The sequence below is a fragment of the Geotrypetes seraphini genome, chromosome 5 (genome assembly GCF_902459505.1).
Source record: "Geotrypetes seraphini chromosome 5, aGeoSer1.1, whole genome shotgun sequence".
Classification (NCBI taxonomy): domain Eukaryota; kingdom Metazoa; phylum Chordata; class Amphibia; order Gymnophiona; family Dermophiidae; genus Geotrypetes; species Geotrypetes seraphini.
In genome coordinates this window covers 269,038,327-269,058,036 of record NC_047088.1, presented here as the reverse complement: position 1 = coordinate 269,058,036, position 19,710 = coordinate 269,038,327, and the positions used below count along the sequence as shown (strand labels likewise).

At 43.9% G+C, this 19,710-nt stretch overlaps 1 protein-coding gene across 8 annotated transcripts in view; it reads right to left on the bottom strand.

The window, feature by feature from the left end:
- ATG9A (autophagy related 9A) overlaps nt 1-19,710 on the bottom strand; it is a 383,311-nt gene that overhangs the window by 250,469 nt on the left and 113,132 nt on the right. For 7 of the 8 annotated variants that reach the window (XM_033944872.1, XM_033944873.1, XM_033944867.1 and 4 more), the window contains one exon: nt 4,324-4,485. The exons of the other annotated variant lie outside the window; for it this stretch is intronic. In XM_033944872.1, coding sequence (XP_033800763.1) covers nt 4,324-4,485 — 162 coding nt within the window. The remainder of the gene's footprint in view (nt 1-4,323; nt 4,486-19,710) is intronic. 8 annotated transcript variants of the gene reach the window in all.

The following is a 19,710-nucleotide window of genomic DNA, read 5'->3' as shown; positions in this document are numbered from 1 at the left end:
GCAGACGATATTTTATTATATTTGAGAAATCCTGTTTCCTCCATTCCTTGTTTGTTAGATTTGATAGATAAGTTCGGTAAATTTTCAGGTTATAAAATAAATTGGAATAAGTCTGAACTTCTTCCACTCAATGTACATTGTTTAAAAAATATGTTTGATTCCTTCTCTTTCGTTTGGAAGGAAGATAGTTTAAAATATTTAGGAATATGGATTAAAAATACAGTAGATGAGACTGTAGAAGAAAATGAAAAAAGGTTGTTAAAAAAGGTTACAGAATTATGTAAGCATTGGAATCCGTTACACTTATCTTGGTGGGGGAGAGTCCAAACGGTTAAAATGATGATTTTGCCTGTAGTTTGTTATCAAATGGGTATGATACTAATATTTTTTCATGGGTCTTTTTATAAAAAATTGAATTCGATTATTATAAAATTTATTTGGCTTGGTAAAACTCCTAGAATTGCTATAGCATCTTTGCAAAGACCAATTAGAGAGGGCGGGGTAAATTTTCCAAACTTTTATAGGTACCATCAAGCCTATATTTTACGTCAAGGTATGTTTTGGGTCCTCCCGGATCTCATTGAATATACTTCTGATTGGTTATATTTGGAATGGCGACTCATGCTTCCTTTACATCTTTCTCATGTTCTCAGTATCAAGATGCCCAGATTGTACAAAGAAAATGGAATTCTAATGGATACTTGGAAAACATTAAGATTTGTTAGTAATTTAACAGCAATTTCTATTAATAATTCAACGAATCAATCCATATGGCTAAACTCCAAAATTCAAATTGGCGGTTTCAAGGTTGTCTGGAAACATTGGGTAATTGCAGGAATTAGAACTTTAAATGATGTAATTACTAATGGTAAGTTGCTGGATTTTACACAATTGCAACATAAATTTGGACTTCACAAATCACAATATTTTCGTTGGTTGCAATTGAAGCAGGCCATTCAGGCGGGGTTCCCTGAATGAATGGAAATCTTTTAATAATCAATTTAGTTTAGAATTGCTATGCTTTCAGGCAGATTTTCTGGGTCACCAGGCCGTGCATTGCTATAAATTATTATCTGATTATTTGAATAAAAAACCAAAAAATGGACTTAGGGATATTTGGAGCATTGAGATTAAGCATAAAATTAATGTGTCTCAATGGCCACGTATTTGGTCTTGGAGGATGAGATGTACAATGTCTGCATCTATGAGTCAAACATGGTTTTTCCTGTTTCATAGAGCACTCTGGACCCCTGTTCGTTTACAAAAATTGGATTGCTCTAAGTCTAATAGATGTTGGCATTGTCATCTTGAAGCTGGAACTTTAGATCATTTATTGTTTCACTGTCCATATAATAAGGCATTTTGGCATTCGATTTGGGATCAAGTTAATTGTTTGATGGAAAATCATGTGACACTGTCGTATGATACGGTGTTGTTTGGCACTGTCATCTTGAGGCTGGGACATTAGATCATCTTTTATTCTATTGTCCATTTATATTATTATTTTGGAAATCAATTTGACCTCAAATAAATAGGATGATGGACAATCCAGTAGCCTTGACTTATGATACTATTTTATTTGGTACAACAATGAGAGCAAAGAGTCAAATTTCATCACATAATAACAAACTTTTATTCATATTGACTGGAGTAGCAATTCAACAAATAACATACAATTGGAAAAATTATGACAGATTAAGTTATAACTTTTGGTGGAATTCGGTATGCCATATATATAAAATGGAGCGCACAATAGCAACACAGAAAAGTTACTTTGGTAAATTTCAGAAGATTTGGAGAGCATTAGCAGATTTTTGTAATGATTAATAACATTTTCCCATAACAAGGTATTTGTTAAGTGGGGATGGGGGTGGGTATTATTTTATTTATCTCATAATATGTATGAATTAATTAATACATTTTGATGTATTAGGTTAGATTTTCTGAAATAGGGAGGGAGGGATTGGGGGGTTTTCTATTTTATTTATATTTGTCATATTTATTAAATGTATTACATAATATTTAAATCATTATAAAATACGAATATAAGTATGATATATTGTACTTAAAGTGTTCATGAAGAAAATCAAGTGTGTATTTATAAAATTATATAAATTTTTCTGATACACTTGTTGTAATATGCAAAACTGAATAAAGAAATTAAAAAAAAAAAAATATATATATATATATAAAATATCTTCTGCAAATAATAAACTTTTAATGACCCTAACGGGGGTTGCTATTCAACAGATAACGTTTAATTGGAAGGATTGTACAAGATTGAATTATAGTTTTTGGTGGAACTCAGTATGTCATTTATATAAAATGGAAAGATTGTTAGCAATGCAAAAAGGATATTTCAATAAGTTTAAGGATATGTGGGGGCCATTAATAAGTTATTATAATGAATAATTGTTACTTTTCCTTTTGGTTTATCAATATTGATTTGGGTGGGGGATGGGTTCTGATATTGTATTATTACTGTGGAATATGTTATTACATTCTATATTACATTCTATATAGTGTAGGTTGGATGGGAGGGGGATATAACTCATTTTGGGATTTGTTGTAGAAATTCAAGTGATGTGATATTTTAATTGTGAAAATTATTGTGTACACTTGTTGTTGAGAATAAAATGAAAAAAGATTAAAAAATAAAATAAAATAAAGTTACTTGTAGTTGACCATTTTCAAAACAGGAAAACGTGTTTCTTTTTTAACTATTTTTGAGAAAAAAAAAAAAAAGCACAAATAAAAAATACACAAAAACCTCCACTGGGACATAGGAGGACCCAGCATTCTTAGCAAACTGGCCACAGAGACACCTCAGAAGAGCAGTGGGGCATTGCAGTGACCTTCATATAAAAGATCCCAGGTAAATTCACCCCAAACCTACTATATATCTCCCCAACAGCCCTTATGTCTACAGGTGTTACCTACACGTTGGTACAGTAGGTTTTAAATAGATTTTGGAGGACTCACACTTTCCACCACAAATGTACTAGTTAGAGCAGGATATGGGCCAGGGTATCCTTCTCTACAGTTCACTGTACTGACCACCAGGCTACTCCAGAGACCTGCTTGCTGCTCTAATAGGGCTGGCCATAACATCTGAAACTGTCATACAGGCTGATATGCACAGTTTCATTTACATCTTTGGGAGGTGGAAGGGGGACAGTGACTACTGGAGGAGTAAGTGGGGTCGTGCCTTCATGTTTCCAGTTGTCATCTGGTCACTTTGGCCACCTTTAGGAACATAAGAATTGCCGCTGCTGGATCAGACCAGTGGTCCATCTTGCCCAGTCAAAGACCAGTGCTCTAAATGAGTCCAGCCTCACCTGCGTATGTTCCAGTTTAGCAGGAACTTGTCCAACTTTGTCTTGAATCCCTGGAGGGTGTTAACCACTTCGCCACACTCTCGTATGCCACACGATTGGTTTGTTTAGTGAATCTAGCCCATAGTGTCCTGGAACAGCACAGGAAGTAAGCTAAGAAATACCTTGCAGTAAGAATGGACTGGACTTGCACCTAGACTGGAATCCACCATCGTTTCCATTTCAATAGCCTGGATGCGCCGCTGACTGCTGGCCATACACTGCTGGACCACCGGGGAAAAGATACATGGGGAGGAGTAGGGGTAAAAAATTGTTTGTTTCGGCCGAGATGGAAGGGATCCCTCCTGTCCCGGTCTACCACTACACAACTTGAGGGGGAAGAGGGTACAGGGAAGGAAGGTGGGACAGGGTGCAGAGCCTGGCAGGGAGGGGAGACAGGGTGCAGAGCCTGGCAAGAAAGGGGGCTGAATTCAGTACCTGGGAGGGTAGGGAGGAAAGGGGGCTGGGTGCAGAATTTGGCATGGAGGAGGACTGAGTGCAGAGCCTGGCAGGGCATGGCACTTGAATATTAAGCCCCCATCTTATATGCGAGTCAACCATTTTTCCTCCTTTTTGGAGGGGAAAAAGGGGGTCTCGACTTATATTCAGATCGACTTATATTCGAGTATATACAATGATTAAAAAAAAAATATCCCACTGGCTGTGACAGTTCAATCCAAAATACTGTTAGATAAGTAAAGTTCTATATGCATATGTAGTATCACATCATAGCTTATGCTATGAGTTTAACTTGTTGGGCAGACTGCATAGAATGTACAGGTCTTCATCTGCCACCATCTACTATGGTACTATGTTTATCTCATCACCTACTGTTTGATATCAACAGCAACAACTTATTATTTCTATAGCACTACAAGGCGTACTCTACATTGTACATATAAGATACGGCCCCTGCTCAGAAGAGTCAAAATCAGATAAATATCATTACCTGGTACTGCAAACAGTGGACGGTAGCATGGCATTGGGCAGTGTTATTTTGATGTGATCACTTGGGTACTCGCTGTGGTTCACTATCTTGTTTGCAAACAGGATGTCATAATCAATACAACTAATGAGGAAAGTGCTGAAGGAAACCACAAAGATAAATTGTCTGCAGATAAAGAACACAGAGAAAGAAGGTAAAATTAAAGATGGCAAAGGAAACTGCTCAGGCCTGCATGCTGGCACACACACACACAGCTAGACAAGAAATGGACAACTGCGCGCACACACACAAACACAAACACACAGCTAGACAAGAAATGGACCATTGCACACACACACACACAGCTAGACAAGAAATGGACCATTGCACACACACACACACACACACACACACACACACACAGCTAGACAAGAAATGGACAACTGCGCGCACACACACAAACACACACATACAGCTAGACAAGAAATGGACCATTGCACACACACACACACACACAAACAGGGCTAGACAAGAAATGGACCATTGCAAACACACACACACAGCTAGACAAGAAATGGACAACTGCGCACACACACACAAACACAGCTAGACAAGAAATGGACCATTGCACACACACACACACACACAAACACAGCTAGACAAGAAATGGACAAGCGCACACACATAAACACACACACACACAGCTAGGCAAGAAATGGACCACTGCGTGCACACACACAAACATAGCTAGACAAGAAATGAACGACTGCACACACACACACAGCTAGACAAGAAATGAACGACTGCACACACACACACACACACACACACAGCTAGACAAGAAATGGACAACTGCGCGCACACACACAAACACAAACACACAGCTAGACAAGAAATGGACCATTGCACACACACACACACAGCTAGACAAGAAATGGACCATTGCACACACACACACACACACACACACACACACACAGCTAGACAAGAAATGGACAACTGCGCGCACACACACAAACACACACATACAGCTAGACAAGAAATGGACCATTGCACACACACACACACACACAAACAGGGCTAGACAAGAAATGGACCATTGCAAACACACACACACAGCTAGACAAGAAATGGACAACTGCGCACACACACACAAACACAGCTAGACAAGAAATGGACCATTGCACACACACACACACACACAAACACAGCTAGACAAGAAATGGACAAGCGCACACACATAAACACACACACACACAGCTAGGCAAGAAATGGACCACTGCGTGCACACACACAAACATAGCTAGACAAGAAATGAACGACTGCACACACACACACAGCTAGACAAGAAATGAACGACTGCACACACACACACACACACACACACAGCTAGACAAGAAATGAACGACTGCAGACACACACACACACAGCTAGACAAGAAATGAACGACTGCGCACACACACACACAGCTAGACAAGAAATGAATGACTGCACACACACACAGTTAGACAAGAAATAAACGACTGCACACACACACACAGCTAGACAAGAAATGAGCGACTGCACACACACACACAGCTAGACAAGAAATGAACGACTGCACACACACAGCTAGACAAGAAATGAACGACTGCACACACACACACACAGCTAGACAAGAAATGAACGACTGCACACACACACACACAGCTAGACAAGAAATGAGCGACTGCACACACACACACAGCTAGACAAGAAATGAACGACTGCACACACACACACACACAGCAAGACAAGAAATGAGCGACTGCACACACACACACAGCTAGACAAGAAATGAACGACTGCACACACACACACACACACAGCAAGACAAGAAATGAGCGACTGCACACACACACACAGCTAGACAAGAAATGAACGACTGCACACACACACACACACACACAGCTAGACAAGAAATGGACGACTGCACACACACAGCTAGACAAGAAATGAACGACTGCACACACACACACAGCTAGACAAGAAATGAACGACTGCACACACACACACACAGCTAGACAAGAAATGAACGACTGCGCACACACACACACAGCTAGACAAGAAATGAACGACTGCACACACACACAGTTAGACAAGAAATAAACGACTGCACAAACACACACACCTAGACAAGAAATGAGCGACTGCACACACACACAGAGCTAGACAAGAAATGAACGACTGCACACACACACACACAGCTAGACAAGAAATGAACGACTGCACACACACACACACACAGCTAGACAAGAAATGAGCGACTGCACACACACACACAGCTAGACAAGAAATGAACGACTGCACACACACACACACACACACAGCAAGACAAGAAATGAGCGACTGCACACACACACACAGCTAGACAAGAAATGAACAACTGCACACACAAACACAGCTAGACAAGAAATGAACGACTCTACACACACACACACACACAGCTAGACAAGAAATGAACGACTGCACACACACACACACACACACACACACAGCTAGACAAGAAATGGACCATTGCACACACACACACACAAACAGGGCTAGACAAGAAATGGACCATTGTAAACACACACACACAGCTAGACAAGAAATGGACAACTGCACGCACACACACACACAAACACACACACAGCTAGACAAGAAATGGACCAGGGCACACACACAAACACACACACACACAGCTAGGCAAGAAATGGACCACTGCGCGCACACACACAAACACAGCTAGACAAGAAATGGACCACTGCACACACACAAACACACACACACACAGCTAGACAAGAAATGGACCACTGCACGCACACAAACACACACACAGCTAGGCAAGAAATGGACAACAGCGCACACACACAGCTAGCCAAGAAATGAGCGACTACACACACACAGCTAGATAAGAAATGGACGACTGCACACACACACACACACAGCTAGACAAGAAATGAACGACTGCACACACACACACACACACACACAGCTAGACAAGAAATGAACGACTGCACACACACACACAGCTAGACAAGAAATGAACGACTGCACACACACACACACAGCTAGACAAGAAATGAACGACTGCACACACACGGCTAGACAAGAAATGAACGACTGCACACACACACACAGCTAGACGAGAAATGAGCGACTACACACACACACAGCTAGACAAGAAATGAACGACTGCACACACACACAGCTAGACAAGAAATGAGCGACTGCACACACACACACAGCTAGACAAGAAATGAACGACTGCACGCACACACACAGCTTGACAAGAAATGAACGACTGCACACACACACACAGCTAGACAAGAAATGAGCGACTACGCACACACACACAGCTAGACAAGAAATGAACGACTGCACACACACACACACACACACAGCTAGACAAGAAATGAACGACTGCAGACACACACACAGCTAGACAAGAAATGAACGACTGCGCACACACACACAGCTAGACAAGAAATAAACGACTGCACACACACACACACAGCTAGACAAGAAATGAGCGACTGCACACACACACACAGCTAGACAAGAAATGAACGACTGCACACACACACACACAGCTAGACAAGAAATGAACGACTGCACACACACACACAGCTAGACAAGAAATGAGCGACTGCACACACACACACAGCTAGACAAGAAATGAACAACTGCACACACACACAGCTAGACAAGAAATGAGCGACTGCACACACACACAGCTAGACAAGAAATGAACGACTGCACACACACACACACACACACACAGCTAGACAAGAAATGAACGACTGCACACACACAGCTAGACAAGAAATGAACGACTGTACACACACACACAGCTAGACAAGAAATGAACGACTACACACACACAGCTAGACAAGAAATGAACGACTGCACACACACACACACACAGCTAGACAAGAAATGAATGACTGCATACACACACACACAGCTAGACAAGAAATGAACGACTGCACACACACACACACACACAGCTAGACAAGAAATGAACGACTGCATACACACACACACACAGCTAGACAAGAAATGAACGACTGCACACACACACACAGCTAGACAAGAAATGTACAACTGCGTGCATACACACACACACACAGAGCTAGACAACAAATGAATGACTGCACACACACACACAGCTAGACAAGAAATGACCGACTACACACACACACAGCTAGACAAGAAATGGATGACTGTGCACACACACACACACAGCTAGATAAGAAATGAACGACTGCCCACACACACACAAACACACACAGCTAGACAAGAAATGGACAACTGCACACTCACACACAAATACACACACACAGCTAGACAAGAAATGGACAACTGCGCGCGCGCACACAAACACATACACAGCTAGACAAGAAATGGACAACTGCGCGCATACACACACACACACACACAGCTAGACAAGAAATGAACGACTGCAGACACACACACAGCTAGACAAGAAATGAACGACTGCGCACACACACACAGCTAGACAAGAAATAAACGACTGCACACACACACACACAGCTAGACAAGAAATGAGCGACTGCACACACACACACAGCTAGACAAGAAATGAACGACTGCACACACACACACACAGCTAGACAAGAAATGAACGACTGCACACACACACACAGCTAGACAAGAAATGAGCGACTGCACACACACACACAGCTAGACAAGAAATGAACAACTGCACACACACACAGCTAGACAAGAAATGAGCGACTGCACACACACACAGCTAGACAAGAAATGAACGACTGCACACACACACACACACACACACAGCTAGACAAGAAATGAACGACTGCACACACACAGCTAGACAAGAAATGAACGACTGTACACACACACACAGCTAGACAAGAAATGAACGACTACACACACACAGCTAGACAAGAAATGAACGACTGCACACACACACACACACAGCTAGACAAGAAATGAATGACTGCATACACACACACACAGCTAGACAAGAAATGAACGACTGCACACACACACACACACACAGCTAGACAAGAAATGAACGACTGCATACACACACACACACAGCTAGACAAGAAATGAACGACTGCACACACACACACAGCTAGACAAGAAATGTACAACTGCGTGCATACACACACACACACAGAGCTAGACAACAAATGAATGACTGCACACACACACACAGCTAGACAAGAAATGACCGACTACACACACACACAGCTAGACAAGAAATGGATGACTGTGCACACACACACACACAGCTAGATAAGAAATGAACGACTGCCCACACACACACAAACACACACAGCTAGACAAGAAATGGACAACTGCACACTCACACACAAATACACACACACAGCTAGACAAGAAATGGACAACTGCGCGCGCGCACACAAACACATACACAGCTAGACAAGAAATGGACAACTGCGCGCATACATACACACACACAGAGCTAGACAAGAAATGAACGACTGCACACACACACACAGCTAGACAAGAAATAAACGACTGCGCGCATATATACACACACACACAGAGCTAGACAAGAAATGAACGACTGCACACACACATACACACACACACAGCTAGACAAGAAATGAACGACTGCACACACACATACACACACACACAGCTAGACAAGAAATGAACGACTGCACACACACATACACACACACACAGCTAGACAAGAAATGAACGACTACACACACACAGCTAGACAAGAAATGAACGACTGCACACACACACACAGCTAGACAAGAAATGGATGACTGTGCACACACACACACAGCTAGACAAGAAATGAACGACTGCCCACACACACACAAACACACACAGCTGGACAAGAAATGGACAACTGCACACTCACACACAAACGCACACACACAGCTAGACAAGAAATGGACAACTGCGTGCGCGCACAAACACACACACAGCTAGACAAGAAATGGACAACTGTGCACACACACACAAACACACACACAGCTAGACAAGAAATGAACGACTGCACACACACACAGCTAGACATGAAATAAACGACTGCGCGCATACATACATACACACACAGAGCTAGACAATAAATGAACGACTGCACACACCCCCTCAAACACACACAGGTAGACAAGAAATGGATAACTGTACACGCACACACGGGTAGACAATAAATGAATGACTACACATACACACACAGCTAGACAAGAAATGAGCGACTGCACACACACAGCTAGACAAGAAATGAACAACTGCACACACACACACAGCTAGACAAGAAATGAACGACTGCACACACACACACACAGCTAGACAAGAAATGAACGACTGCACACACACACACACAGCTAGACAAGAAATGAGCGACTGCACACACACACACAGCTAGACAAGAAATGAACGACTGCACACACACACACACAGCAAGACAAGAAATGAGCGACTGCACACACACACACACACAGCAAGACAAGAAATGAGCGACTGCACACACACACACAGCTAGACAAGAAATGAACGACTGCACACACACACACACACACACACAGCTAGACAAGAAATGGACGACTGCACACACACAGCTAGACAAGAAATGAACGACTGCACACACACACACAGCTAGACAAGAAAGGAACGACTGCACACACACACACACAGCTAGACAAGAAATGAACGACTGCGCACACACACACACAGCTAGACAAGAAATGAACGACTGCACACACACACAGTTAGACAAGAAATAAACGACTGCACAAACACACACACCTAGACAAGAAATGAGCGACTGCACACACACACACAGCTAGACAAGAAATGAACGACTGCACACACACACACACAGCTAGACAAGAAATGAACGACTGCACACACACACACACAGCTAGACAAGAAATGAACGACTGCACACACACACACACACAGCTAGACAAGAAATGAGCGACTGCACACACACACACAGCTAGACAAGAAATGAACGACTGCACACACACACACACACACACACACAGCAAGACAAGAAATGAGCGACTGCACACACACACACAGCTAGACAAGAAATGAACGACTGCACACACACAGCTAGACATGAAATGAACAACTGCACACACACACACAGCTAGACAAGAAATGAACGACTCTACACACACACACACACACACAGCTAGACAAGATATGAACGACTGCACACACACACACACACACAGCTAGACAAGAAATGGACCATTGCACACACACACACACAAACAGGGCTAGACAAGAAATGGACCATTGTAAACACACACACACAGCTAGACAAGAAATGGACAACTGCACGCACACACACACACAAACACACACACACAGCTAGACAAGAAATGGACCAGGGCACACACACAAACACACACACACACAGCTAGGCAAGAAATGGACCACTGCGCGCACACACACAAACACAGCTAGACAAGAAATGGACCACTGCACACACACAAACACACACACACACAACTAGACAAGAAAAGGACCACTGCACGCACACAAACACACACACAGCTAGGCAAGAAATGGTCAACAGCGCACACACACAGCTAGCCAAGAAATGAGCGACTACACACACACAGCTAGATAAGAAATGGACGACTGCACACACACACACAGCTAGACAAGAAATGAACGACTGCACACACACACACACACACACAGCTAGACAAGAAATGAACGACTGCACACACACACACAGCTAGACAAGAAATGAACGACTGCACACACACACACACAGCTAGACAAGAAATGAACGACTGCACACACACGGCTAGACAAGAAATGAACGACTGCACACACACACACAGCTAGACAAGAAATGAGCGACTACACACACACACAGCTAGACAAGAAATGAACGACTGCACACACACACAGCTAGACAAGAAATGAGCGACTGCACACACACACACAGCTAGACAAGAAATGAACGACTGCACGCACACACACAGCTTGACAAGAAATGAACGACTGCACACACACACACAGCTAGACAAGAAATGAGCGACTACACACACACACACAGCTAGACAAGAAATGAACGACTGCACACACACACACACACACACACAGCTAGACAAGAAATGAACGACTGCAGACACACACACACACAGCTAGACAAGAAATGAACGACTGCGCACACACACACAGCTAGACAAGAAATAAACGACTGCACACACACACACACAGCTAGACAAGAAATGAGCGACTGCACACACACACACAGCTAGACAAGAAATGAACGACTGCACACACACACACAGCTAGACAAGAAATGAACGACTGCACACACACACACAGCTAGACAAGAAATGAACGACTGCACACACACACACAGCTAGACAAGAAATGAGCGACTGCACACACACACACAGCTAGACAAGAAATGAACAACTGCACACACACACAGCTAGACAAGAAATGAGCGACTGCACACACACACAGCTAGACAAGAAATGAACGACTGCACACACACACACACACACACACACACACAGCTAGACAAGAAATGAACGACTGCACACACACAGCTAGACAAGAAATGAACGACTGTACACACACACACAGCTAGACAAGAAATGAACGACTACACACACACAGCTAGACAAGAAATGAACGACTGCACACACACACACACACAGCTAGACAAGAAATGAATGACTGCATACACACACACACAGCTAGACAAGAAATGAACGACTGCACACACACACACACACAGCTAGACAAGAAATGAACGACTGCACACACACACACACACAGCTAGACAAGAAATGAATGACTGCATACACACACATACACAGCTAGACAAGAAATGAACGACTGCACACACACACACACACAGCTAGACAAGAAATGTACAACTGCGTGCATACACACACACACACAGAGCTAGACAACAAATGAATGACTGCACACACACACACAGCTAGACAAGAAATGACCGACTACACACACACACAGCTAGACAAGAAATGGATGACTGTGCACACACACACACACACACACAGATAAGAAATGAACGACTGCCCACACACACACAAACACACACAGCTAGACAAGAAATGGACAACTGCACACTCACAGACAAATACACACACACAGCTAGACAAGAAATGGACAACTGCGCGCGCGCACACAAACACATACACAGCTAGACAAGAAATGGACAACTGCGCGCATACATACACACACACAGAGCTAGACAAGAAATGAACGACTGCACACACACACACAGCTAGACAAGAAATAAACGACTGCGCGCATATATACACACACACACAGAGCTAGACAAGAAATGAACGACTGCACACACACATACACACACACACATCTAGACAAGAAATGAACGACTGCACACACACATACACACACACACAGCTAGACAAGAAATGAACGACTACACACACACAGCTAGACAAGAAATGAACGACTGCACACACACACACACAGCTAGACAAGAAATGGATGACTGTGCACACACACACACAGCTAGACAAGAAATGAACGACTGCCCACACACACACAAACACACACAGCTGGACAAGAAATGGACAACTGCACAGTCACACACAAACGCACACACACAGCTAGACAAGAAATGGACAACTGCGCGCGCGCACAAACACACACACAGCTAGACAAGAAATGGACAACTGTGCACACACACACAAACACACACACAGCTAGACAAGAAATGAACGACTGCACACACACACAGCTAGACATGAAATAAACGACTGCGCGCATACATACATACACACACAGAGCTAGACAATAAATGAACGACTGTACACACCCCCTCAAACACACACAGGTAGACAAGAAATGGATAACTGTACACGCACACACGGGTAGACAATAAATGAATGACTACACATACACACACAGCTAGACAAGAAATGAGCGACTGCACACACACAGCTAGACAAGAAATGAACAACTGCACACACACACACAGCTAGACAAGAAATGAGCGACTGCACACACACACACACACAGCTAGACAAGAAATGGACAACTGCACACACACAAACACACACAGCTAGACAAGAAATGGACAACTGCACACACACACACACACAGCTAGACAAGAAATAAACGACTGCGTGCATACACACTGTGACAGGGAAGCTCCTGTCACCAGTTTAAACCCGGTTTTAAACCCGGCCATGCAAAGGGCTGCCCCTATTCCTAAGCCCAGGAAGCTGCCCAGTAACCCTGTTCCTATCAGGAAGAGCCAACAGGCAGGGCCAGGCAGAGAGAGAAGGGCAGAAACCACAATATCGGGTTTAGGGCACTATAATCCCTTTTATACCTCCTTGGGCAGTTCTCCAGTAAAGCCTCTGGTAAAGAAAACTAGCCCAGGAAGGGTTAAGGAAAGGGGCGGAGCTGACAGGCAAGACGAACCCAGAGGGAGAGTGGGAACGAGCCTGCAGCATAAAACCAGCACACCTGGGAACACTCGGGGGAACTCAGGAACTGCTAGAGAGAGACGTGCTGTGCAGAGCAGGAAGGAGCCAGCTAGGAGTTCTCTTTCCCAGTCCAGGGCTAAGGAACCGGCTGTCTTACAGCCCTCCCGAACTAACCAACTTCTGGCTCTTAGGCAGAAGCTCAAGGGAGGAGAAAGGCTTCCAGAGCAGGGCTGGCCAGTAACGGGCCCTGAAGGGAATTCCTCTCCAGCCTCAGAGAGCGGAGAGTCCCTAATGGAGATAGAGGGAGAGGTCTCTGAAGGCAGTGAAATGGAGTGCAGTCTAGCAGCCTGGGATCTCCTATCTAATCACAGTCATTAAGGTATGAATGGGGGAGGGGAATGAAAGTTAATGTATTTCTGTGCAGCGTTCTTTCTCCCTTAGGCAGGACTGTAAGAAAGTGTGAATGAGTCAATTAGAGCCCGAGAGATAGGCCTTGCAGAGAGTGAAGGAGGTGGGAACCCTAATTAACTTCCCAGAAAAGCCTGAGCGGGAATTCAGTGACTTGACATTACATAACCCTGAATAGGGGAACTTTTGGGAGGGGACTTACACCAGTCAGAAAAGGGTGGATTGTTCCCCAGCCCCTACCCAGGAGCATAAGGTTAGTGGGGGCATTGTACTTCAGGTGGGTCAGGTGGGAAAAGCTTCCTGAAGTATCCACAGGCACAATTAGTAAAACTGATGAGAAAAACGTTTTTGTTTATTTTGGCTTATCTGCCTGAGCAACAGGCTGGACTGTATTATAAAAAAGAAGCATTGCTGATGTAGTGTTTGTTTTAAGTCCACTCAGCCAAGAGGGACTACTGGAAACCCAGTGCCTAGAACTGGGAATAATAAAGAGAAAAATCTGAACTTTACCAAGAAAGCAGTGTATGCTAATTATTCTACTGAGATTATCCAGCGGGAGTCCTCCAGGGAGCGCTCCGTCCTACGCCTGGGGCGGGAGCCGGGTTGCCAGCGCTAGGCTTATCCCTGGCCCTGCCACAACACACACACAGAGCTAGACAAGAAATGGACGTCTGCACACACACACACACAGCTAGACAAGAAATGAACGACTACACACGCATAGCTAGACAAGAAATAAACGACTGCGCGCATACACACACACACACAGAGCTAGACGAGAAATGAATGACTACACACACAGCTAGACAAGAAATGGATGACTGCGCACGTACACAAGGCTAGACAAGAAATGAATGACTACACACACACAGCTAGACAAGAAATGAGCGACTACACACACACAGCTCGACATGAAATGAACGACCGCACACACACACACACAGCTAAACAAGAAATGGACAACTGTACACACACACACAAACACACACACAGGTAGACAAGAAATGGACAACTGTGCGCACACACACACACACACACACAGCTAGACAAGAAAAGGACAACTGAGCACACACACACACAGCTAGACAAGAAATGGACAACTGCGCGCACACACACAAACACACACACAACTAGACAAGAAATGAACGAATGCACACACACACACACACCTAGACAAGAAATAAACGACTGCGCGCATACACACACACACAGAGGTAGACAAGAAATGAACGACTGCACACACACACACACAGCTAGATAAGAAATGAACGACTACACACACACACAGCTAGACAAGAAATGGATGACTGTGCACACACACACAAACACACACAGCTACACAAGAAATGAACGACAACACACACATACACAGCTAGACAAGAAATGGACAACTGCGCGCACACACACAAACACAAACAGCTAGACAAGAAATGGGCAACTGCGCACACACACACACACAGAGCTAGACAAGAAATGGGCAACTGCGCACACACACACACACACAGAGCTAGACAAGAAATAAACGACTGCGCGCATACACACACACACACAGAGCTAGACAAGAAATGAGCGACTACACACACACAGCTAGACATGAAATGAACGACCGCACACACACATACACAGCTAAACAAGAAATGGACAACTGTACACACACACACACAAACAGGTAGACAAGAAATGGACAACTGTGCACACACACACACACACAGCTAGACAAGAAATGGACAACTGCGCGCACACACACAAACACCCACACACACAGCTAGACAAGAAATGGACAACTGCGCACACACACACAAACACACACACACACAACTAGACAAGAAATGAACGACTGCACACACACACACACCTAGACAAGAAATAAACGACTGCGCGCATACACACACACACACACAGAGGTAGACAAGAAATGAACGAGTGCACACACACACACAGCTAGACAAGAAATGAACGACTACACACACACACAGCTAGACAAGAAATAAACGACTGCGCGCATACACACACACAGAGCTAGACAAGAAATGAACGACTACACCCACACCCACAAATACAAACAGCTAAATAAGAAATGGATGACTGCACATGCACAAACAGCTTGACAATAAATGAATGACTACACACACACACAGCTAGACAAGAAATGAGCGACTACACACACACTCACAGCTAGACAAGAAATGGATGACTGTGCACACACACACAAACACACACAGCTACACAAGAAATGAACGACTACACACACACACACACAGCTAGACAAGAAATGGGCAACTGCGCACACACACACACACAGAGCTAGACAAGAAATAAACGACTGCGCGCATACACACACACACACACACACACACAGAGCTAGACAAGAAATGAACAACTGCACACACACACACAGCTAGACAAGAAATGGATGACTGTGCACACACACACACAGCTGGACAAGAAATGAACGACTGCACACACACACACAGCTAGACAAGAAATGAACGACTGCACACACACAAACACACAGCTAGACAAGAAATGAAAGACTGCGCGCATACACACACACACAAAGCTAGACAAGAAATGAATGACTGCACACACACACAGCTAGAAAAGAAATGAGCGACTACACACACACACACAGCTAGACAAGAAATGGATGACAGTGCACACACACACACACACAGCTAGACAAGAAATGAACGACTGCCCACACACACACAAACACACAAAGCTAGACAAGAAACGGACAACTGCGCGCACACACACAAACACAAACATAGACAAGAAATGAACGACTGCACACACACACACACACACAGCTAGACAAGAAATAAACGATTGCGCGCATACATACACAGACACACACACACAGAGCTAGACAAGAAATGAATGACTGCACACACACAAACACACACACACACAGCTAGACAAGAAATTAACAACTGTACACACACACACATACCTAGACAATAAATAAACGACTGCGCGTATACATACACACACACACAGGTAGACAAGAAATGAAAGACTACACACACACACAGCTAGACAAGAAATGGACGACTGCACACACACACACAGGTAGATAAGAAATGAACGATTGCACACACACACACAGCTAGACAAGAAATGGACAACTGCACACACACACACACAGCTAGACAGGAAATGGACAACTGCGTGTACACACACAAACACACACAGCTAGATTAGAAATGGACAACTGCACACACACACACAGCTAGACAAGAAATGAACGACTGCGCGCATACACACACACACACAGAGCTAGACAAGAAACGAACAACTGCACACACACCCACAAACACACACAGCTAGACAAGAAATGGATGACTGCGCATGTACACACGGCTAGACAAGAAATGAACGATTACACACACACAGCTAGACAAGAAATGGATGACTGTGCACACACACAGCTACACAAGAAATGAACGACTATATACTCACACACAATTAGACAAGAAATAAACGACTGCGCGCACACACACACACACAAAGCTAGAGAAGAAATGAATGACTGCGCACGCACACACACGGCAAGACAAGAAATGAACGTCTACACACACATACACAGCTAGTCAAGAAATGAGCAACTACACATACACAGCTAGACAAGAAATGGATGACTGAGCACGCACACACACAGCTAGACAAGAAATGAATGACTACACACACAACTAAACAAGAAATGAACGACTACACACACACACACAGCTAGACAAGAAATGAATGACTGCACACCCACCCACAAACACACACAGCTAGACAAGAAATGGATGACTGTGTACGAACATACAGCTAGACAAGAAATGTATGACTACACACACACACAGCTAGACAAGAAATGAACGACTGCACACACACACACACACAGCTAGACAAGAAATGAATGACTGCATACACACACACACAGCTAGACAAGAAATGAACGACTGCACACACACACACACACAGCTAGACAAGAAATGAACGACTGCACACACACACACACACAGCTAGACAAGAAATGAATGACTGCATACACACACATACACAGCTAGACAAGAAATGAACGACTGCACACACACACACACACAGCTAGACAAGAAATGTAGAACTGCGTGCATACACACACACACACAGAGCTAGACAACAAATGAATGACTGCACACACACACACAGCTAGACAAGAAATGACCGACTACACACACACACAGCTAGACAAGAAATGGATGACTGTGCACACACACACACACAGATAAGAAATGAACGACTGCCCACACACACACAAACACACACAGCTAGACAAGAAATGGACAACTGCACACTCACACACAAATACACACACACAGCTAGACAAGAAATGGACAACTGCGCGCGCGCACACAAACACATACACAGCTAGACAAGAAATGGACAACTGCGCGCATACATACACACACACAGAGCTAGACAAGAAATGAACGACTGCACACACACACACAGCTAGACAAGAAATAAACGACTGCGCGCATATATACACACACACACAGAGCTAGACAAGAAATGAACGACTGCA